This window comes from Salvelinus fontinalis, chromosome 36 (genome assembly GCF_029448725.1).
Source record: "Salvelinus fontinalis isolate EN_2023a chromosome 36, ASM2944872v1, whole genome shotgun sequence".
NCBI classification, from domain to species: domain Eukaryota; kingdom Metazoa; phylum Chordata; class Actinopteri; order Salmoniformes; family Salmonidae; genus Salvelinus; species Salvelinus fontinalis.
Window position 1 is genome coordinate 11,481,401 of NC_074700.1, and position 25,241 is coordinate 11,506,641.

The 25,241-nt window shown below is 41.7% G+C and overlaps 1 protein-coding gene across 3 annotated transcripts in view; it reads right to left on the minus strand.

Moving 5' to 3' along the window:
* Positions 1–25,241, minus strand: part of kcnip4a (potassium voltage-gated channel interacting protein 4a) — a 283,290-nt gene that overhangs the window by 98,518 nt on the left and 159,531 nt on the right. The window contains exon 1 of one of the 3 annotated variants that reach the window (XM_055900701.1): positions 18,532–18,826. The exons of the other annotated variants lie outside the window; for them this stretch is intronic. Within the exon in view, the coding sequence (XP_055756676.1) occupies positions 18,532–18,589 (58 nt within the window). The 5' untranslated portion in view covers positions 18,590–18,826. Of the gene's footprint in view, positions 1–18,531; positions 18,827–25,241 lie in introns of those variants that run through there. 3 annotated transcript variants of the gene reach the window in all.

A 25,241-nucleotide genomic window follows, 5' to 3' on the forward strand; every position in this document is an offset into this window, starting at 1 on the left:
TATTCCGGATTGACTGACCTTCATGTCTTAAAGTAATGATGGACTGTCGATTAATTTCGCTTAGTTGAGTTGTCCTTGCCAAAATATGGATTTGGTCTTTTACCAAATAGGGCTATCTTCTATATACCAACCCTACCTTGTCACAACACAACACAACTGATTGGCTCAAACGCATTAAGAAGGAAAATAAATCCACAAATTAACTGATGTGTGGACTGTCGTTTCTCTTTGTTTATTTGAGCTGTTCTTGCCATAATATGGACCAATAGGGCTATCTTCTGTATACCAACCCTACTGTCACGCCCTGACCTTAGTATTCTTTGTTTTCTTTATTATTTTAGTTAGGTCAGGGTGTGACATGGGGAATGTTTGTGTTTTGTCTCGTCTTGGGTGGTTATATGGTAAAGGGGGTGTTGGGTTTAGTGTATGGGTTTGTGTTTAGTGAATGTTTCTAGGTATGTCTATGGTTGCCTGAGTGGTTCTCAATCAGAGACAGATGTCTTTCATTTGTCTCTGATTGGGAGCCATTTTTAAGGCAGCCATGGGCATCATGTGTTTGTGGGTAATTGTCTATGTCTAACGTTAGTAGCTGTGTGTGCACTTTCGTTTGTAGCTTCACGTTCGTGGTTTATTGTTTTTGTATTAGTTTGTATAGTGTTCGTTTCGTCTTCGTCTCCAATAAAAGAAGATGTATTCATATCACTCTGCGTTTTGGTCCGATCTATGCTCCTCCTCAGACGAGGAGGAGAACGAACGTGACACCTACCTTGTCACAACATAACTGATTAGCTCAAACGCTTTAAGGAAAGAAATTCCACAAACTAACTTTTAACAAGGCACACCTGTTAATTGAAACGCATTCCAGGTGACTACCTCATGAAGAAGCTGGTTGAGAGAATGACAAGTGTTCAAAGCTGTCATCATGGCTTTGAAGAATGTCAAATATTAAATATTTTGCTTTGTTTAACACTTTTTTGGTTACTTTATGGTTCCATGTGTGTTATTTCATAGTTTTGATGTCTTCGCTATTATTTGACAATGTAGAAAATAGTAAAAATAAAGAAAAACCCTTGCATGAGTAGATGTGTCCAAACTTTTGACTGGTACTGTAAGACACAAAATGTTAAGTACTTACCCTGCAATTCTGAGTTCTCTATACAAAAAAACTCTTGACAGCTAGATCCAGGGTTCAAGTTCAATGTCTAATTTAACTGATTAATGCTTAATACAAGATTTACACTGCCATAAATGCAAGGACAGAAAAGTAATATTTTATGTCACACGATTTAGGACATATCTGTTATGACACAAACCATAATAAAGGGTTAAACATAGGGTTTAAATCAACTCCTGAATTTTATTGAATATAACCAAGATCCCACCTTATATTTTAATGTAATGACATAAATCATTGATTATAATCTGCCAAATGTTTTTATCAACAGCTGTAACAAGTGTTCCAAGGTAGGAAATCCTCACCTGTACCCTAGTTTATACAAGGACACAATTACAGTACAAGCAGAGTGAAAAAGGCTATAACTGAATGACTTCCAGTACATGGTTGCACTGCATGATTTTATTTCATACATCTAACCACACACAATACTCACTACCAATCATGCATTCGGACACAACTGACAAGTCTATAACAATATGACCTTATAAGGAGGCATGTATTGCACCACATTGCCATCGGTTGCCTTTTAGCAGTGTAAAAGGCAGTGTGCATATCTAAAAAGATGGCCCTTTCTTTTCATCTCCTCAGGTTGTTGTATTGTTTAGGTTTCAGACAGCAATCAACATACAGTACTGTGTTTGTGACTTTGCTGCCATCAAAAGGCCACTGACAGAAACAGCCGGGTTAGACAGTTCGCCACTATGAATCAATGTAGAGGCCACTATTCATTCAAATACTACCCATTACTCATTCCATTGATAAATTATGCAACAGAACAAAGACACTCCACAGTGAGATATACACTCCCAAGTGCATTTACTGAAACCACATTGACCCTACAGGTCTTCATCAGGTCACTAGAGGGGAAATTGCCTGAGCAATGAGCAATTTGAGGAGTTGAATTAAGGCAAATACACTTAAAACTATTGAAAATAACCAAGGGGTCAGATGGATTATGCAATTTGCGCCATCATGATTTAGCTTAAGGTTCAGATACTGTTAGTGATGCAACAGTCAGAGTGCCCCCAAGAAAGGGTAATTAAAACTGACCAAAAAGGCAATGGAATATGCAATTCTTAAAGGCCCAGTGCAGTCAACAATGGGATTTCCTGTGTTTTATATACATTTCCACTATGAGGTTGGAATATTACTGTGAAATTATGATAATGCCCTTTTTGCATAAGAGCTGTTTGAAGAGAACACCTGAGATTTCAGCCAGTTTGGGTGGGAGTTTTTGCCTTCCATGGTGACATCACCAAGGGGTAAATTAGTGAATAGACCAATAACAGCTAATTTTCAGTTTTCCACTCCGACAGTTCTAGCTACAGTTTTGCTTGAGAAATTGCTCTTTGCTAAGTAGCTATTTGTTCCTTTTATACATATATTTTTTACTGAAAATCACAGTACAGTACTTAATTGTTACCCTGAAATGACTTGATATTGATTTAAAAACAGCTGCATTGGTCTTTAAACATTTTTAAGTTAATCAACTCACAATCATTAAAATGATGAAATAGAAGGCATGTTGAACTTTGCAACATTGGGTCTCACAGGGTTAAAGTTTCTCAAGAAAGCAAATGTGTTGTTGGAAAACAAGAAGGGAACCAGGACTCCTTGTTGGGGCGAGTATAACCAACTGCTGCCCCATGATGTGTCATGGTCCATTCAGTGGGAATAGGCCAGTCTGTGCATGGCTAAGATGACTTCTTAACTGCATTTACATTTGAGTAATTTAGCTGATGCTCTTATCCAGGGTGACTGACTTACAGTAGTGAGCAGGGGCTAGAACCAGTTCAGGGAAATCAACCACATTTTTGTTTTGAGGAATAGAAATATAACCGGAACTTAAGTGATCTAGACTTTTCCAGAACAGAAACATTATTAGTTAATAGACCAATGTTAACTAATACGCCTGGGAACTGGTTAAAATACAAGTTTTTACTTTCCAGGCATTTTTTTCAGACACATAAAAAAACTCAACAAGCAAAGCCCCCAAAGCCCCCTGATTTCCAGTGTCTGCCTGCCAACTGAAAATCATGGCCAGTGTGTGCGTGTGTAGGCAACCTCCCCCCCGAAGCGTAGGCTACTGTAGCCTACTGACATTACAAGCGCGATTTACAAGTTAGATACATTTTTAATTAGAGAAGAATTGTGACCGACCGGCTCAAATCGGTCTTGTGTTGCAAAATTTGAAATTGGATAAAAGTAGAGACTCAGAGCTACAAAATGGTAAATCATACAGTACAGTTGAGGAAAAATGGGAAAGTAATTTTGCTTTGAAAGTTGATCAACTTGTAAACTCACTTTTGAGAAAATGGCCTTTAAATGTTTTGTAACTACTATTGGAGATTTCTTTGTCTACACCCATTCAGAATTGTTCACACCCTCTTAAGCTTTAGCCCCACCCATCTCTTTAAGGGTTGATCCCAGCTTTCTGTACTAACAATAGTCAAGCACCAATGCTAACTTGCTAGCTACTTCCAGACACAAATGACAGAACAGCTCACTGAACATTACTCGCCCTAGCAGAGCTGGTTAGGCTGTTATGTTATCCAGAGCTTTGGTGACTGCAACTGTGCCATCAGATTGTCCGTTTGTAAATTCAAAAAGTGTCACTCTCGGCGTTCAGAACGCACACCGGACGCTCTGGCCGATGAGTAGAGTTGATCCGAACATTCTGACCACACAACTGCAGTCAAGCACCAAAGCTAACTGCCGGACGTTTACTGACACCGGCCATATTCAACGGTGTTGAGCGTTGAGCGTTCTTAAATCCATCAGTTATTCTGCGCTCTGGCACACAGAGAGTGTTCTGAAATTGGAGTAGATAACAATTTACGAACGCACCCGAAATGGTTAACGTAAACTCACCCCATTCAAACGAGGCTGCATTGAAAACTAATGGAACTGTAGTGACTGTATTGGCAGCAAAATCCGGGGTGTGAACTAGATTTTGATTCAGTGTTGACATGGTAATGGACTAACAGTATTGGAGAAAATATGAAAAAAACTGATCCCTCTGACACTGTACGTTACATCGTGACGTGTCACTACGTAATGTACAGCGCGCATTTGCAACTCATTTTGTGCCGTACAGCCTATTTCCACCAGGGGTAGCCCTTCTCTCGCAGATTAAAATCATGCTTAACCATATACACTTGTAAGAAAACTTAATTATTCATGATTTTTGTCTAAAATAATATAATTATTGCTAATATTAAACTAATATTTCATGGGTGCCAATTGCATTTTTTTGCGTGTCATTACTGCGAGCCATCATGACACTCAAAAGCCGGAACAGCTGCAGTTCACTTGTGAGGCTAACGTTAGCGCAGCCCTAAATCCCTCTTTAAATTCGACACAAACCTTCAAACAGGTATGTGATGAGACATTACATAAACTCTTTGTTTTATTTACATTTAAAAGTTGATTAGTTGGAGAAACATATTTCACCCTTTCAAGATCACTTCGTAGCCTTCGCTCCCCACCCGCCATTTTTAAAAAGACCAGACGAAGCTCATTGCCTTCTTGAATTATGCAGAGATGGGCATCATGAAGGTCTCGTCATTCATTTTGTTGGAAAGGAGAGAAATTGTGCTTTACATTGGTATTGATATTACAGTTGATCTGGAAGTATTACATTTTTTGGGCGCAAAAATAAGGTCAATTGTTTGGACCAAGGCGATGTACAAAAGTGAGTGAGTTTACGTTACTTGCATAGTGGAGTCTTTTGTTAAGACATGTAGCTAGCATCCCAACTCATGATGCTACTACCCTGCAGGTAGCTAACAAATCAGGTTCAATGTTAGCTAAATAAGATTAGGCTATAGCTAGCCAAACAAATGTCTCTTTCTGTCAAAATTAAAAATGTGTAATATCTGGAAATGTAGCTAGCTATCATACCCGTATACATCATTCATTCATTTAAGGGCTCCTGAGTGGCGCAGGGGTCTAGGCATTGCATCTCAGTGCAACAGGCATCGCTACAGTCCCTGGTTCGAATCCAGGCTGTATTACATCCAGCCTTGATTGAGAGTCCCATAGGGCGGCGCACAATTGGCCAAGAGTCATCCAGGTTTGGCCGCGGTAGGCCGTCATTGTAAATAGGAATTTGTTCTTAACTTACTTGCTTAGTTAAATAAATCACGGATGGACGCGTCTCCTGTCAGATGCCGTGGTTGCCCTTAGTTTGAAGATATAATCCTGAGGCAGGTGTTTTCTCCATCTCCTTAGCTATCATACTCAACTGCCACTGATTACAATACATTTTTGAAAAAGCTGCGGTAAACAGGATTACCTAGACATACTGACCAGCTCAAAGACAGAAGCGTGCTGTATGGCAGACCAATTCAAACTCATCTCTCGGCATGTCCAGCACACTCATTATCTCAGCCAATCATGGCTAGCGGGGAAAGTTCCTGACTTTGTCTTTGGCTAAACCAACTAGGCTCGTAATTTAACAATTTAATTAATATTTACTGATGTCATACAACTTTATTTAGGCACATGAAAGTTCACATTATCGAGAAGGCATTTCTGCTACAAAAAAACGCATTTAGATTTTTTTTAAAATACGTTTAGGTTCAAATGGCGCTCCTGTGAAGTAGTGACCAGTTACATATGCCTAGTTTCCTGAAATGGGTCACAATTGATTCACTTTTTCAATGCTATTATGGATACTATAGTTATCGCGTTTTACATTGGATTTATTAACTACAAAACTATTACACGTTTTCAATTCTGGTGGCACACACAAGCTTGCCAAATAGCTACTGTAGCTACCGTCCAAATTTTAGCCAACTCTTGGAAGTTCAAAGACATTCAATGTTCCTCCATAGAAGCTGCTCCTCTGTAGGTATAATTACTTGGGCCTAATTCGGATAATGCATGTCATAACAATTCCCAGCGCTTCAAGCCAAGCCTCCTCCTCCTCCACCCCCTCACCCCACCCACAAAATTTCAGTCATATCTCACATATAAACAAGTATAGCCTAGGCAGCCGATAGCACCCATGCACTATCGGCTGCCTAGGCAAAAATAACTATAGCTTGCCTGCTCCATAGCAAGTTCGGTGAAGTAATGTAATATCGAGCTAAATGTAAAAAATAATAATAATAATAAAATAAAATAAATACTATGAGAGGTTTAAAAAGGAACAGAAAGGAACTTTATAAATGGTTACTTTTTGGGGGTTTGAACCGGTCAGAACTCCATTTAGCAGGTTGGAACAGTGGAACGGAATGAAGGGAAAAAAATGATTCTGTTCAGAACCAAACGATTGGAAAATAATTTAGGTTCCAACCCCTGGCGAGTGCATACATTTCTACTTTTTCGTACCGGTCACCCGCGGGTTCGGAACTCACAAAGCTTATGCTGCAAGTGCCATGCTATACCAACTAAGCCACACAACATCTTTCAGACCCCCTAAGAGGGATGCTAGTCATTAATCACAGGCCCGCATAGACTGTACGATCTTAGCTGTCCATACAAAATTTCCAAGTCGTGGGCAAATTCTTAGGTCGTAAAGTATTGTTGGACGTCTTGGCTCGTTCAGTGTGACAGGGTCTAGGGTCTGCCGATTAAGTACTACTACGTCAAATATTGAACTTTTATCGTGTAATACGCTGTTGTAGCAAGCTGATCCCAGTGACTGATCAATAGGAACATATTGTGAATAGTCCGGTTATTATTATAGTTTGATTTAAACGTTTGCATGCGTTGCAAGAAGAGATATTTCCCTAATAATCTTGTTTACATGACACATCCGAAATCAGGCTACCTGACTGATATTTTGATAAATGCACAAAATAGGCAATCAAAATACACGTTGTACCACAGCAATCATGTTATTTTTGGGAAGCCAATTTGATTCCGAGTTCAGACAAAGTTGGTATGTGAAAACTATTTCTAAGATGTATACTTTCCTAACTCACTCTCACGCATAAGAATAAAGGGAGGCTTGCGCTGCTGGTGCTGGCACATACTTAGATCAAAGACACCGCTGCAGTTGATGTAGCTTTCGTTGGCTGACGTAGCCTCGCAAGCCAATCGCAGAATGTGATGACAAAACTGAAGCAAATTGTAAAATCGAGCCATATTGATATCAAGATTTTAATTTGGTAACAATCGCACAACGTGACACGGAATTATTGTAAAAGACTGAATCTGACGTACAGTGTGGGAAGGCCTTTAGGAAGCCTTCCTAATATTGGTCAGTGTGTACCCTAAGGAGACCAGTGCTTAATTACAAGGAGCAAGCGATCGTGTCGAGAGCCACACAACGTTTGGAAAAAAAACAAGTACCCCCTAAAAACCAACTTCTGTGACCCCACCGTTTCAATCTGTGTGTCAACACAGCAATGCTTCAAAAGTGACAGTGAAAAATAAGTGAAATCTCATACGGTTCTTAGGGATGGAAGGTAAGGGGTGTTTGGATAGCTCATACTGTTAGTATTAGCATTTGCAATCTTACGCATCCTTCAAAGGATAAAGAGTTAACTTCACACTAATGAATGAGATGTGGTGAGTTGTTGAATCAACCAACATCTCTTGGGCCATTACTTTTCTCAATACTTACAAATGATTTGCCACTTGTCTTACAAGGAGCTAGAATGCCTATATGCGCTGATGGTTCCACACTATACAGGTCAGCACCCACAGTCACCGAGACTGGACCCCAGAAACAGTAGCTGAGCAAATTTCAGATCTGCTGAGCGCAACTTGAACATAGTGAAAATTCCAGCACCCGTTTACCATGAACTCTGAGGCTGTACCAGCTAAGTTACAGTTTTAACAGTGGTCAAGTAGGCTACTGTGGCTATTTGATCATAATGTAGGCCTACCAGAGGGACCTACCATTAAAAACAATGGAGAAATATGTATACCAAAACATTTTAAAATGGAAATAGCTGTTCTATCATTCAGCCTACAGCAGCAGCAAATGTGTGGTGTTCAATGTAGGTCTACATTCCATGAGACCTTTGAAAAAAACATGAAGGACTTGACATTAACCTGTTTATCCACTTGTCCTTCAGACAAGGTGGTGACTGAACATGTTGTTTGATGCAAGAAACCACCATTATTCCCAAACCATTATCAGACAAATGATGCGACCCTCTGCCTATTAGGAACTTATCTTTTTCAAGACAGTCTCAAAATATCTTTATCTGACTTTCTTTCAAAGATGGCTAGAAATGCACACACAATGTGCTCTTGTAAGAACAACCACTCCCCCACCGTTGACTAGAAATGAGCTATAACTGGGCTAATAACTCATTGACTAGCAAATAATATGAACAAATGTGCACAGGTGGCTACATGATCTCAAAACAAGAGCATCTTCTCATGACCGCTCACGCTGTCCAGTTCAAAGTGAAGGGCACAACACCATATATGGCAATGGCTATTTGCATTTTGGCCTACTGCAGCTCTGATTGGTTATGACCCACCGATCTGTGTATACAAGCCTGAGGTGTGCATATCAATGCAATAGAATCCTACTCCAAGGCTTTCTGCCTACAAGAAAATCTCTTGCACAGTTAGTTTTGCATAGTTAATTTTGTTTCGGTATGTTACATTGAAAGTGGCTAATATAGGGTTGATCCGAGCACAATTCCCACAGCAGAGCGAAACAGTGTTTTATTTTTTAATTACATTTTATTTAACTAGGCAATTCAGTTGAGAACAAATTCTTATTTACAATGACGGCCTACCCCGGCCAAACCCTAACCCTGGACGACGCTGGGCCAATTGTGCACCGCCCTATGGGACTCCCAGTTGAGTGAAGTTCAATCTTGTGCTTCTCTACGTGGGCTGATATTTAATCTGCATGGCAGTCCGAGAGGAACATTGCTGATAACTCCATTATACAGTATGAGCATGTAGAGTAATGAATACATTTTTCAAGTGTATTAATTTTAAGCCCAAGCTCTTCCCATTGCCAGCAGCATACCACTCTGCATCCCACTGCTGGCTTGCCTCTGAAGCTAAGCAGGGTTGATCCCTGGATGGGAGAAAGTGGTGTTGGAGGGACAGTAGGAGGAACTGTTTTATCTGGTCTCAAAAAAATATCACAATTCCACAGGACAGTGATTGGGGACATTTCCCTGTGAATCGTGCAGTCTTTCGGGCGGGACGTTAAACGGGTGTCCCAACTCTTAATAGTCACTAAAGATCCCATGGCACTTATTGTAAGAGTAGGGGTGTTAACCCCGGTGTCCCAGCTAAATCATGGCCAACTAATCACCCCTAGCTTCCAATGGGCTCATTCATCCTCCCCTCCTCTCCCTTAAAACTATTCCCCATGGTGTTGCTATAAGTTCTACTCCAGAAGGGCGCCGACAGAGATGGTCGCCTCGCTTCCCATTCTTAGGAAACTGTGCAGTATTTCGTTTTTTTAATGTATTATTTCTTACATTGCTACCCCAGGAAATGTTAAGTCTTATTACATACAGCCGGGAAGAACTATTGGATATAAGAGCAACATCAACTTACCAACATTACGACCAGGAATACAACTTTCCCGAAGCGGATCCTCTGTTTGGTCCACCACCCAGGACAATGGATCGGATCCCAGTAGGCGACCCAAAACAACGACGCCGCAGAAGGGGCAGACGGAGTGGTCTTCTGCTTCGTAGACAGGCTCATCGCTCACCGCTCCCGAGTATACTACTTGCCAATGTCCAGTCTCTTGACAACAAGGTAGACAAAATTCGAGCAAGGGTTGCCTTCCAGAGAGACATCAGAGATTGTAACATTCTCTGTGTCACGGAAACATGGCTCACTCCGGATATTTTATCAGAGTCGGTACAGCCACCCGTTTTTTTCACACATCGCGCCGACAGAAACAAACATCTCCCTGGTAAGAAGAAGGGCGGGGGTGTATGCCTTATAACGAGTTGTGGTGTGATCATAACAACATTCAGGAACTCAAGTCCTTTTGCTCACCTGACCTAGAATTCCTTACAATCAAATGCCGACTGCATTAGCTACCAAGAGAATTCCCTTCGATTATAATCACAGCCGTGTATACCCCCCCAAGCAGACACCTCGACCGCCGTGAAAGAACATCATTGGACTCTATGTAAACTGGAAACCATATATCCTGAGGCTGCATTTATTGTAGCTGGGGATTTTAACAAAGCTAATCTTAAAATAAGGCTCCCTAAATTTTAATCAGCATATCAAATGTGCGACAGGGGCTGGCAACACTCTGGATCATTGCTATTCTAACTTCCGCGACGCATAGAAAGCCATCCCTCGCCCTCCTTTAGGAAAATCTGACCACGACTCCATTTTGTTGCTCCCAGCCTATAGACAGAAACTAAAACAGTAAACGCCCATGGTCAGATCTGTTCAACGCTGGTCCGACCAATCCAATTCCATGCTTCAAGATTGCTTCGATCACGTGGACTGGGATATGTTCCGGATAGCCTCAGACAATAACATTAATGTCTACGCTGATTCGGTGAGGGAGTTTATTTGCAAGTGATTCGGTGATGTACCCACGGTGACTATTAAAACCTTCCAACCAGAAACTGTGGATTTATGGCAGCATTCGCGCAATACTGAAAGCGTGAACCACTGCTTTTAATCATAGCAAGGCGACTGGAAACATGACCGAACACAAACAGTGTAGCTATTCCCTTCGCAAGTCAATCAAACAAGCTAAGCGTCAGGATAGAAACAAAGTAGAGTTGCAATTCAATGGCTCAGACACGAGACGTATGTGGCAGGGTTTACAGTCGATCACGGATTACAAAAAGAAAAGCAGCCCCGTCGCGGACACTGACGTCTTGCTCCCAGACATACTAAACAACTTCTTTGCTTGCTTTGAGGACAATACTTGTTTAGTTGTTGAAGTTGTTTAGTATGTCTGGGAGCAAGACGTGTCTCAGTGCCACTGACACGGATCGCGACCAAAACCTGCGGGCTCTCCTTCACCGCGGCCAACGTGAGTAAAACATTTAAACGTGTTAACCCTCACAAGGCTGCCTGCCCAGATGGCATCCCTATCCGCGTCCTCAGAGCATGCGCAGACCAGCTGGTTGGCATGTTGACAGACATATTCAATCAATCCCTATCCCAGTCTGCTGTTCCTCCATGCTTCAAGAGGGCCACCATTGTTCCTGTTCCCGAGAAAGCTAAGGTAACTGAGCTAAACGACGATCGCCCCGTAGCACTCACTTCCGTCATCATGAAGTGCTTTGAGAGGCTAGCCAAGGGTCATATCAGCTCCACCCTACCTGACACCCTAGACCCACTCCAATGTGCTTAGCGCCGTAATAGGTCCACAGACGACGAAATCACACTGCCCTAACCATCTGGACAAGAGGAATACCTATGTAAGAATGTTGTTCATCAATTACAGCTCAGCATTTAACACCATAGTACCCTCCAAACTCGTCATTAAGTTTGAGACCCTGGGTCTCAATCCCACCCTGTGCAACTGGGTCCTGGGCTTTGACGGGCCGCCCCCAGGTGATGGGAGTAGAAAACAACATCTCGATCCCGCTGATCCTCAACACTGGGGCCCCACAAGGGTGCGTTCTCAGCCCTCTCCTGTACTCCCTGTTCACCCATGACTGCGTGGCCATGCACGCCTCCATCTCAATCATCAAGTTTGCAGACGACACTACAGTGGTAGGCTTGATTACCAACAACGAAGAGACGGCCTACAGGGAGGAGGTGAGGGCCCTCAGTGTGTGTTGTCAGGAAAATAACGCTCACACTCAACGTCAACAAAACAAAGGAGATGATCGTGGACTTCAGGAAACAGCAGAGGGAACCGCCCCCCTATCCACATTGACTGGACAGTAGTGGACAGTAGCGGCACCCCCCCCCCCCCCCACTGAAAAGGCAGAGCCGCGAAATTCCCCAAAATTTTTTTTTTTTAATATTTAACTTTCACACATTAAAGTCCAATACAGCTAATGAAAGACACAGATCTTGTGAATCCAGACAACATGTCCGATTTTTAAAATGTTTTACAGGGAAGACACAATATGTAAAGATGTAAATCTATTAGCTAAACACATTAGCATAATCCACCATCTTTTCTTTGTCCACCAACACCAGTAGCTATCACCAATTCGGCTAAACTAAGATATTGATAGCCACTAACCAAGAAAAAAGCTCATCAGATGACAGTCTGATAACATATTTATGGTATAGGATAGGTTTTGTTACAAAAATGTGCATATTTCAGGTAGATGTCATAGTTTACAATTGCACCCACCGTCACAAATGGACTAGAATAAATACAATGAGCAACGTGTTTACCTAACTACTAATCATCAAACATTTCGTAAAAATACACAGCATACACTAATCGAAAGACACAGATCCTGTGAATACAGACAATATTTCAGATTTTCTAAGTGTCTTACAGCGAAAACACAATAAATCGTTATATTAGCATAGCACATGTGCAAACATTACACCAGCATTGATTCTAGCCAAAGAGAGCGATAACGTAAACATCGCCAAAATATATTAATTTTTTCACTAACCTTCTCAGAATTCTTCAGATGACACTCCTGTAACATCACATTACAACATACATATACAGTTTGTTCGAAAATGTGCATATTTAGCCACCAAAATCATGGTTAGACAATGAGAAAAGTAGCCCAGCTGGTCAGAAAATGTCCTGCGCCACATTAGACAGTGATCTAGTCGTATACATAAATACTCATAAACGTGACTAAAAAATATAGGGTGGACAGCGATTGATAGACAATTTAATTCTTAATACAATCGCGGATTTACATTTTTTAAATTATCCTTACTTTTCAATAGTTTGCGCCAAGCGAAGCTACGTCAAAAAAGATGGCGTCCTAAGCCATTAACATTTTTCGACAGAAACACGATTTATCATAATAAATTGTTCCTACTTTGAGCTGTTCTTCCATCAGAATCTTGGTCAAAGAATCCTTTCTTGGGTCTAATCGTCTTTTGGTCGAAAGCTGTCCTCTTGCCATGTAGAAATGCACATTGCGTTCGGCATGAACTGGAACGGTGCCCAGAGATTCACAGTATCTCAAAAATAAATGTCCCAAAATCGCACTAAACGGATATAAATTGCTATAAAACGCTTTAAATTAACTACCTTATGATGTTTTTAACTCCTATAACGAGTAGAAACATGACCTGAGAAATATAACTGGCTACACTAATGCTTGGAAAAACAGTAGGTCGGTGTCCTCCGCGCGCCTTACGCACCTAGAAAAGAGTTCCTACCTACACGTGTTTTTGTTTTATAGGGGCTGTGATTGGGCAATCGATACCATTCAAAGCGTCATCACGTAAAGGCATCCAGGGGAAGACGTAAGCAGTGTCCGTATACTCATAGCAATAACAGTGGCCTTAAAACTGACTCCAGAACAGGGGCCAAAATGTGTGAAATCTGACTCCATGTCAGGGAAATTGCTGTAGAATGAGTTCTGTTCCACTCAGAGACAAAATTTCAACGGCTATAGAAACTATAGACTGTTTTCTATCCAATAATAATAATAATATGCATATTGTACGATCAAGAATTTTGTAGGAAGCCGTTTCAAAAATTACACGATTTCCATAAATAGTGACAACAGCACCCCCTAGCCTTAACAGGTTTTAAGTTCCTCGGCATAAACATCACGGACAAACTTAAATGGCGCACCCACACAGACAGCGTGGGGAAGAAGGCGCAACAGCGCATCTTCAATCTCAGGAGGCTGAAGAAATTTGGCTTGTCACCGAAAACACTCACAAACTTTTACAGATGCACAATTGAGAGCATCCTGTCGGGCTGTATCACCACCTGGTACGGCAACTGCTCCTCCCACAACCGTAAGCTCTCCAAAGGGTAGTGAGGTCTGCACAACACATCACCGGGGGCAAACTACCTGCCCTCCAGGATACCTCTACACCACCCAATGTCACAGGAAGGCCAAAAAGATCATCAAGGACAACAACCACCGAGCCACTGCCTGTTCACCCCGCTATCAGCCAGAAGGCGAGGTCAGTGCAGGTGCATCAACGCTGGGACCGAGAGACTGAAAAACAGCTTCTATCTCAAGGCCATCAGACTGTTAAACAGCCATCACTAACTGTGATGTGGCTGCTGCCAACGTACTGACTCAAATCTCTACTTTAATAATTAACAATTGGATGTAATAAAAGTATCACTAGTCACTTTAAATGATGCCACTTTATATAATGTTTACATACCCTACAGTACTCATCTCATATGTATATACTGTACTCTATACCATCTACTGCATCTTGCCTATGATGCTCGGCCATCGCTCATCCATATATTTATATGTACATATTCTTATTCATTCCTTTACACTTGTGTGTTTAAGGTAGTTGTTGAAAAATGTTCGATTACCTTTTAGATATTACTGCACGGTTGGAACTAGAAGAACAAGCATTTCGCTACACTCGCATTACCATCTGCTAACCATGTGTATGTGACCAATAACCTTTGATTTGATAATTGAGAATGTGTTCTCAGTCAACTTACCTGGTAAAACAAGGGTTAAATATATTGCCTGCAACGTTCAGGCCTTACCCTACCCATTGCTTCTGCCAAATTCAAGAAACAACTTCCTCTGTTAGTAAATCCATTAGCTGCACCTCAATGTCTGTCACTCATGCTCTGCTCATGACGGCTCTGGGTCTGTGAGTATCCATAGCAACAGTTTTGCTTGGGTTGCGCTGCTCAGTGACGAGACTACCTTTTTTTTTTTACTCTAAACTCAGACAAAACAAGGAACATTTTCTGTGAAATAATCTCTCCTGTCTTATATTTGATGAGGTTGAAGCACTTCTGACACCATGTTATGATCTTAGTCAGATATGACTATTGCGCAGCAGAGCACGAGAAAAGGGCTCAGCTTCAAAATGTTACAGAATAATTTGGTGATACCCGAGCATTACCCGTACCCTAGTTATTGATGGAAACTGTTTCGGGGGCCCATCTGGCTCGGGTCGGGTAGCAGAGCTCTAAATCGGCGGTAATATGCTTTTTTTTTTAAACGTTCAACTAACCCAGTGTGGTCTCAGGAACGAAAAGTAAGTGCTATGGATTTGCTCTGTAAATACGTGCGTTTGGAAAAAATAGAGTTGTGCCCTTTTCAAAAGGGAACAACTCTCTTGTGATAAATGCCATGAATCTTTAGTGATCAAAAAGAATCCAGACCTTTGTTTTAAAGTTGAATTTTATGGACAGTAGAAATACACAGTGTGGTATAAAGGCATGCTATTAAGCCACTTCATGCACTGTATGTGTTGCTTAGTAGGGTGGCCATGAGCTGTGGGATTTAGTAGCACTGAGTGAATGGCAACCATGTAATTGGAATGCGATGACAACTTATACAACTTGGGATCCGTAACAAAGTTCACGCTCAAACAGACATACAACACAACATACAAACACGTAGTGAATGTGTGCATGTGGCACATCCGCCGTGTGAGCATAGTGGAAAATGGGCTGATCATGGCTGAGCAGTACTATGGGTGTAGTGGCAGCTGCTCTCCCTGCGGATGTTACAAGTCTCTTGTAGTTCTGTAAACACCAGAAGTGTCCCCCCCCCCCCCCCCCCCCCCCCCCCCCCCCCCCACCGAAACAGAGGGAGATCACAACAATCAATTAACAAAACATACTGGAATTGCCGTTCAAACCCAGGTCTTCTTCATGCTACAAGACCGTGTTGGTCTCTTGAGCTAAAGCCTACGCATTCGATCAGAAAGCTCATCCATGTAGCAGGCAAGGACACACATCACTCGAGTGTGGTACATGATGGCAGAGTTGAAATTAGCTTTTTCTGCCTGACACATTATATCATTTTAACATGAAACTTGAAACTAAATGAACAGTGCAGAGGGAGGGGTGGAAAGCATTTAGTGCTTGCTTATACAACCCTTCACCTTCATATGACAGATTCGAAAAGTACAAAACAGACATCCATTTACCCGCTAAGGGGTTGAGTCACTTCATGTTTTGCCGTTTCTATCTGAGAGGTAATGCATCAGTGCAGCACTCCTACGCCAACCCCACTCACAAACAAACCCTGAAAAGATCGAGTCACAGCAGATTACGTCGACAACAAGCCCACTACACCCAGACCTACAATCATAATAAAACCACCATAACTACAATGTTACATCATTTCACATTGGAATACTTCAGTAGCTCAAAAAACCCACCCGGACCAATGCTGAACAAAATAGTCATAGATCTAGACCTACCCATAGATTGACATATTTAACTCGATAGAAACTGATTGCTATGATTTTGGTGGAGCATATACTCTTGTATCTTTTCACCTTGAGACACTTCAAAAGAATGGGTCTGAATGGAGTAGAAGAGAGAGGAGTTAGAGGGTACGGTTGGCTAGGCGCTAACTAAAACAGTGGCTCTTCACATGTAGGTGAGAGCAGCTTTGGTAATTAATGTGGAACACCGAGTGGGTAGTGGAGAGGCACTCAGGGCTTCTGGCCCCATGTGTTAACCATGCAACGAATCAGCCCAATTCATAAATCGCTTCCATCCACTGTGATGGTCCCAGGAGCTCAGTCTGGGTTTGAACTCAACTTCAAATCTCATACATATGCATACACACACACACACACACACACACACACACACACACACACACACACACACACACACACACACACACACACACACACACACACACACACACACACACACACACACACACACACACACACACACACACACACACACACTCTTCATGGCGAAATGCTAAATAATTTAGACCAGAATAATAAGAGCTCATTACAATGCTGAGCACAGTGAGTGAGTAGTCATCCAATTTGGAGGTTTTCAAATTTTGATTTCAGCTTAAATTGAAATTTAACAAATGTTCAACTTCATATTAAATCATCTCCAGCACCACCCCAACATCAACATGTGAAAAGAGTAAAAAAATAAATAAAATAAAAAAATCTAGAAAAAATCTAGAAAAGGAGAAGATAGTGTTTCCAATGACATCGGTGTGCATTGTGATTTTAAGCAATTCTGAATAGTAGGCATTGCCTACTAATTGTCTTAATTGGTTGATGATGTCATTGGAAACACTCATCTTCATTTAACTTTTTTTTCCACAAAACAGAAACGTGCTATTTTCACATATGTTGATGTTGGGGTGGTGCTGGAGATGATGAATATGAACTTGAACACTTTAGAAATGTACCTTTAAGAGTTTATGGAGGGGAATTGTGCCTGCCTGGTCCACATGTTCTCCTATCTGAGTTCTGGTGAAATGTGCTTACAGTGCACAGACAGAGCTGTCAAAACTGATCTATTACCTAAGAATGGCTCCCCCATTAATTTTGCTTTCAGCTTGTTTCACAATACTTCAATGAAATATGGCTTAAGATAAGAGTGATCCATCAGTGATCAGTCTCTCTTACAGCACCAAATGACTAAATATAACTTTTGACAACTTACAACCCCCACCACTACCACCATGACTGACCACCTGTTAAATATTTCATTGTCCTTAAATGGATGGTCTTACACTCTGTTTTAAGCTGCAATATGTAACTTTTTGGGCGACCCAACCAACTTCTCATAAAAATGTGACTTATAGATCTGTCGTTCTCATTGAAAGCAAGTCTAAGGAGCGGTAGATCTGCCCTATGAGCGTTATTTCTATGCTTCCCGTTCTTAAGTTTAGTTTTTACTTTTGGTTTTGTACATCAGCTTCAAACAGCTGAAAATACAATATTGTTGGTTATGGAAAATATATTTCACAACGGTTTATATGGTACAATAATTCTCTACACTATACTTGCTTGTTTTGTCACGAACTGAAATTACAAACACAAGTTTATATTTTGGGCTCGTATGCCAGTTGAACTAAACTCGCGAGGCATTTAGCTTTAAGTGATATTCTTCAAAAAGCCAATGGCTATATGTCATTCATTTAAAAGTTCAAACATGTATGTATCAATCCCAGATGACCTATTTAAATTGTGAAAGGTGGCATTCTAAAGTTCAAGGGGTAAATTATGTGGAGTCAATTTCATGGACTGATGGTCTGGCACATTAATTCATACAGGAGTATAATGAACCCAACAACACATTACTAGTGGAAAAGTCTGTAGGGGATTGAAGAAAACAAACACCCTAAAACATGTTGCAGATAGACAGAAAATGCATATTAGAGAATGAAAAGATAAAGATCTCATTCAGGTCTGGGCTTGAATGAGAGGAATTAAGGAATTAACAATTGAGCACATTACCTCAATGTCTTCAGTAGTTTGAGTAATCTAGTTTAGTGAATACGACCACCATCCTGCATACCACCCCCCCACATGCACACACCCTGGCCTACCTGTCCTCTTGCGCCTCTGATCTTTCTGAAGAGAAAAGATGACCATCAAAGCACCCATGTTACCCCCCTGTCCCGGTCTTGCTCAGTGATCCAGAAGTCCTGCTAGTTTTGACAACGCTACAGCTTTACACTTTGCTGGCTTCTGAGTAGAGCTGACGAGCTGCAACTATAAGAGTCTCCGGTCTGTGCTTCCTAGCTTCCCTTTTCTCCACCCAGGCTTGGTGAGCTGGGTGCGCAACGAGGGTGTGGAGTGGGAGTCGAGCGCCGGTGCCACCCTTTTTCAGTTTAGAATTTTGAGCGTTTCAGTCTCTGGCCCCCCTCCTTTTTTTTGCTGAAGTGGGCACTTCGGAGCAGAGTGCTGCTGCACTGCCTGGCTACTTTGTACCAGTTGAGAACCTAGATTAATTGAGCTCTCTCAGCAGGAGCCAGGAACTCGCTGTGGGTAATAGTAGCGCCACTCAAGATACCCCCTTACAGAGGAAGGGAATGAGGGAGGAAAGGGAGGGAGCTCAAAGATAAATATTATTGCTTGTGAATAGGTATCTTTTAACTAAAGCCCCCATGCTGTGAGAATGGGAAAACCATGCCATATCTATGACATTGACTAAAAGAACGTTGGCAGCCTGTGTAGATATTTCGATTGCAAGCGGGTCAACCACTTGACGACAACAAGGTCCATCTGTACCATATCAATTCTGGAAAAGGTGGAACCAATTTAAAGGCAGATTAATGTGTCAAGAGACATCCCTCATCATGCTGTGTATAACACCTATTCTGTTGATTCTACCAGCATATTCTAATTCTTTATGCAAAATAGACATGTTTTTCAAAGGATGAGATCCTGGAAATTACTATGGAAGGGCATGCCTTGCTGCAAATTTCATTCAATACATTAATCAAGGTTTTCACCTCCCTATATAAATTTGATTGAAATCAATCACAGTCGTTGAGTCCTCTAATTACAATCCTGCAATCACAAAATGCATAATACAAAGGAACAGCAATGGGATACTTGTAATCAAAAACACCACAAAAGACAGAATATTTTGATTGTTTTCCCTCCAAATGCATTGATATGCAGAGTGCATAGACTACTAGTGCATCGAGCATCAACAGGTTGCACAGGGAGAGAGTGGTGTTTGAAAAGGTAGACAATTCCAATTCATTGAATGTTTGTCAACACATTCAACGTCTCACTCTACCACGCCAAAGCCTTTTCTTAACCTACCCATACAACCCTTAAAATGTAACGGCGAGTTTTTAAAGGAGACCCTTCGCCTTCCTATTTGTGTTGGACACAAAAGGACTTTGTGGACTTGGTACTCCCTGTATATATAGCCATGTTATTTTTACTCATTATTGTTCTTCACTGTGTATTTATTCCTCGTGTCACTATTTCTATTATCTTTAACTCTGCACTGTTGGAAAACAACCGGAAAGTAAGCAAGTCACTGTTAGTCTACACCTGTTGTTTAAGAAGCATGTGACAGATAAAATGTGGATGGTCAGAGAAGAGGGACCTTGAGGGACCATCCCTCAGGTGACTACTGAAGATCTACAGAACGTTGGCCCGTTTTCTACAGACATGGTCTCCTACTTTAAAATGTATGGTCACTGGCACTCGACTTTTCTCTTTCACACAACAAAAATAAAAAATCATTCCGTTCCCACTGCCACCCCTGCAGAACCCCTAGCAGTCTTTTCAAAGAACATCTACGTCAGCGGTCCAATTTACAACACGACCGCCCGCAATCAAGTACCAATTTTCCCACACCATTATCCCGCTTCCTGCCTCTACGGTGTGCCGGTCGCCCTTCTGGGGCCTCCTACGGATAAAAGTCTAAGGAAGAAACTAGTAAGTGGGTCTGGGGATGATGAAAACAACTTCAGCATGGAATGAGCAAGGCTTTAGAGAGCGGGATGGAGGGGCTAACATAGACATCTACCTGGAAGTGTGTCATCATGACCATCCTGAAGGTAAAAGGCCCTTTGTGTCACCCGCTGCACTGGATCTACATTGTAATTGGGTTTCTCTCAAGGAGTCCGAGTCCAGTCTACAAGAAGCAATCACACCTGCCTGACAACTAAATTACAACCAGAACCACTCTGACCAGTTCAATAAAATACATGGCTTTGTTGTGGTAGGATCCGGGAATAGGGCTACTGTCACTTGTTACAAATATGTTTTTCTGCCTCCAGTGGTGCTTTCAAAGCATAGGTCACAACGGGAGAGAAATTGCAATTTGCTGGCCAATATCTTGGTTAGTCCCTCAGCTATAAAGATCTACTTCAATACAATTATGGAACGTTAGCATTGCAAATGGATTAGGCTTGGTACAACATCTGATGAATGTACAATACGTCAGAGAATTTTACTGGGGGATGTCGGTTAATGTATTTATGTGCACAAAAACAAAACACCACATTCATAATTTTAGTCCTGTGCGAATGTGCCATGTCAGTAATTTTTATATAGCGGGGCAAATTCCAAGGTCCTCTGATAATATTCATCCCGTACCCAACATCCCTGTGTTTCCAAGAGGTTAGAGTTTGACAGGTGCTGCTTGCAGTTTGAGCAAGAAAACTGATAAATTGATGCTTATAACTAAGTGCTGCGCATATATTTCCTCAGAATGGCCTACATTTATCAACTTCCACAGTGAATACTTTTATTTAGGCTGTGTTTTGTGCCAATGAATTTCAACATCGCCAAAACTCTGAATATTGTCCAATAAAAGTATTGTGCCAAGGCCAATTTAAATGAAACCCTGGCTGTAAAAGTAGGTAATATATCGTAAAGCAGGTCATCCCCAATTCCTCACTGAGCTAAACTTTTGTTTAAATCGTTCACTTTCTCATATTATTTTGACATCTTCATGCCTAGAATAAAAACCTCCAGAATTCCATCCTCATCAAAAAAATTATATATTTTTGATATTACATCAGTGTTTCTGCTGCAGTCATTTAGCTGTGGCGCTGCATCACCGCAATATTATTGCAGCCACGGCCAAAAAAATATGTAACATGAAAAAATATTACTGCCGATGCACACATTGAAGACGCTAGAACAGTCCACATTCGCTTTTCCTCTGCAAACAAAACGAGTATTGAATAGAAAAATCTGACAACCCCATTGTAGAATGGTTTAGCGATTTACCTAACTTCATTGGAGTCCACCTGCGGCAAATTCAATTGATTGGACATGACTTGGAAAGGCACACACCTGTCTATATAAAAGGTCCCACAGCTGACAGTGCATGTCAGAGCAAAATCCAAGCCATGAGGTCGAAGGAATTTTCCGTAGAGCGCTGAGACAGGATTGTGTCCAGTCACAAATCTGGGGAAGGGTACCAAAAGAATTCTACAGCATTGAAGATCCCCAAGAACACAGTGGTCTACATCATTCTTAAATGGAAGACGTTTGGAACCACCAAAACTTTTTGTAGAGCTCGCCGCCCGGCCAAAATGAGCAATCGAGGGAGAAGGGCCTTGGTCAGGGAGGTGACCAAGAACCCGATGGCCACTCTGACAGAGTTCCAGAGTTCTTCTGTGGAGATGGGAGAAACTTCCAGAAGGACAACCATCTTTGCAGCACTCCACCATTCAGGCCTTTATGGTAGAGTGGCCAGACGGAAGCCACTCCTCAGTAAAAGGCACTTGACAGGCAACTTGGAGGACTCTCAGACCATGAGAAACAAGATTCTCTGGTTTGATGAAACCAAGATTGAACTCTTTGGCCTAAATGCCAAGCGTCACTCACATCTGGAGGAAACCAAGCACCAGTCTTCACCTGGCCAATACCATCCCTACGGTGAAGCATGGTCGTGGCAGCATCATGCCGTGGGAATGTTTTTCCGCGGCAGGGACTGAGAGAGTAGTCAGGATCGAGGGAAAGATGAACGGAGCAAAGTACAGAGAGATCCTTGATGAATAACTGTTTCAGAGCGCTCAGGACCTCAGACTGGGGAGAAGGTTCACCTTCCAAGAGGACAACAACCCTAAGCACACAGCCAAGACAATGCAGGAGTGCCACCGGGACAAGTCTCAATGTCCTTGAGTGGCCCAGCCAGAGCTCGGACTAGAACCCGACCGAACATCTCTGGAGAGAGCTGACGCTCCCCATCCATCCTTACAGAGCTTGATAGATTCTGCAGAGAAGAATCGGAGAAACTCCCCAAGGACAGATGTGCCAAGCTTATGGTGTCATACCCAAGAAGACTCAAGGCTGTAATTGCTGCCAAAGGTGTTTCAACAAAGTACTGAGTAAAGGGTCTGAATACTTACAGTACCAGTCAAAAGATTGGACACACCTACTCAAGGGTTTTTCTTTATCTTTACTATATTGTAGAATTATAGTGAAGACATCAAAACTATGAAATAACACATATGGAATCATGTAGTAACCAAAAAAGTGTTAAACAAATCAAAATATATTTTAGATTCTTCAAAGTAGCCACATTTTGCCTTGATGACAGCTTTGCACACTCTTGGCATTCCCTCAACCAGCGTCACCTGTAATGCTTTTCCAACAGTCTTGAAAGAGTTCCCACATATGCTGAGCACTTGTTGGCTGCTTTTCCTTCACTCTACGGTCCAACTCATCCCAAACCATCTCAATTGGTTTGAGGACGGGTGATTGTGGAGGCCAGGTTATCTGATGTCGCACTCAATCACCCTGCTTCTTGGTCAAATAGCCTTTACACAGGCTGGAGGTGTGCTGGGTCATAGTCCTGTTGAAAAACAAATAACAGTCCCACTAAGCGCAAACCAGATGGGATGGCGTATCGCTGCAGAATGCTGTGGTAGCCATGCTGGTTAAGAATGCCTTGAAATCTAAATAAATCACTGACAGTGTCCCCAGCAAAGCACCCCCACACCATCACATCACCTCCTCCATGCTTCACGGTGGGAACCCCACACGCGGAGATCTTCCGTTCAACTTCTCTGCGTCTCACAAAGACACGGCAGTTGGAACCAAAAACCTCAAATTTGGACTCCAGGACAGATTTCTACTGGTCTAATGTCCATTGCTTGTGATTCTTGGCCCAAGCAAGTCTCTTATTCTCATTGGAGTCCTTTAGTAGTGGTTTCTTTGCAGCAATTCAACCAAGAAGGCCTGATTCAAGCAGTCTCCTCAGAACAGTCTGGATCTTCCTTTCCTGTGGTGGTCCTCATAAGAGCCAGTTTCATCATAGCGCATGATGGTTTTTGCGACTGCATTTGAGTAAACTTTCAAAGTTCTTGAAATGTTCCAGATTGACTGACCTTCATGTCTTAAAGTAATGATGGACTGTTGTTTCTCTGTGCTTATTTTAGCTGTTCTAGCCATAATATGGACTTGGTCTTTTACCAAATATGTCAATCTTCTGTATACCACCCCTACCTTGTCACAACACAACTGATTGGCTCAAACGCATCAAGAAGGAAATAAATTCCACAAATTACCTTTTTTTAACTTCTTATGGCTGGGGGCAGTATTGAGTAGCTTGGATGAATAAGGTGCCCAGAGTAAACCGCCTGCCACTCAGGCCCAGAAGCTAAGATATGCATATAATTAGTAGATTTAGATAGAAAACAAACTGAAGTTTCTAAAACTGTTTGAATGATGTCTGTGAGTATAACAGAACTCATATGGCAGGCAAAAACCTGAGAAAAAATCCAACCAGGAAGTGGGAAATCTGAGGTTTGTAGGTTTTCAAGTCTTTGCCTATTCAATATACAGTGTCTATGGGGTCATATTGCACTTCCTAAGGCTTCCACTAGATGTCAACAGTCTTTAGAACCTTGTTTGATGCCTCTACTGTGAAGGAGGGGGGAATGAGAGCTGTTTGTGTCAGGGGTCTGGCAGAGTGCCATGAGCTCAGTCTCGCGCACTCCCGTGAGAGTTAGCTGCGTTCCATTGCATTTCTACAGACAAAGAAATTCTCCGGTTGAAACATTATTGAAGATTTATGAGAAAAACATCCTAAAGATTGATTCTGTACTTCGTTTGACATGTTTCTACGAACTGTAATTTGACTTTCGTCTGAACTTTTGCCTGGACTTGCCCGTGCCTCCTGAGTTTGGATTTGTGTACTAAACGCACAAACAAAAAGGAGGTATTTGGACATAAATGATGGACTTTATCGAACAAAACAAACATTTATTGTGGAACTGGGATTCCTGGGAGTGCATTCTGAAGAAGATCATCAAAGGTAAGTGAATATTTATAATGCTATTTCTGACTTCTGTTGACTCCACAACATGGCGGGTACCTGTGTGGCTTGTTTTTGTGTCTGAGCGCCGTACTCAGATTATTGCATGGTGTGCTTTTCCGTAAAGTTTTTTTGATATCCGACACAGCGGTTGCATTAAGGAGAAGTTTATCTAAAGTTCCATGTAAAACACTTGTATCTTTTATCAATGTTTATTATGATTATTTCTGTAAATTGATGTGGCTCTCTGCAAAATCACTGGATGTTTTGGAGGCAAAACATTATTGAACATAACGCACCAATGTAAACTAAGATTTTTGGATATAAATATGAACTTTATCGAACAAAACATCCATGTATTGTGTAACATGAAGTCCTATGAGTGTCATCTGATGAAGATCATCAAAGGTTAGTGATTCATTTTATCTCTATTTCTGCTTTTTGTGACTCCTCTCTTTGGCTGGAAAAATGGCTGTGTTTTTCTGTGACTAGGTACTGACCTAACATAATCAGATG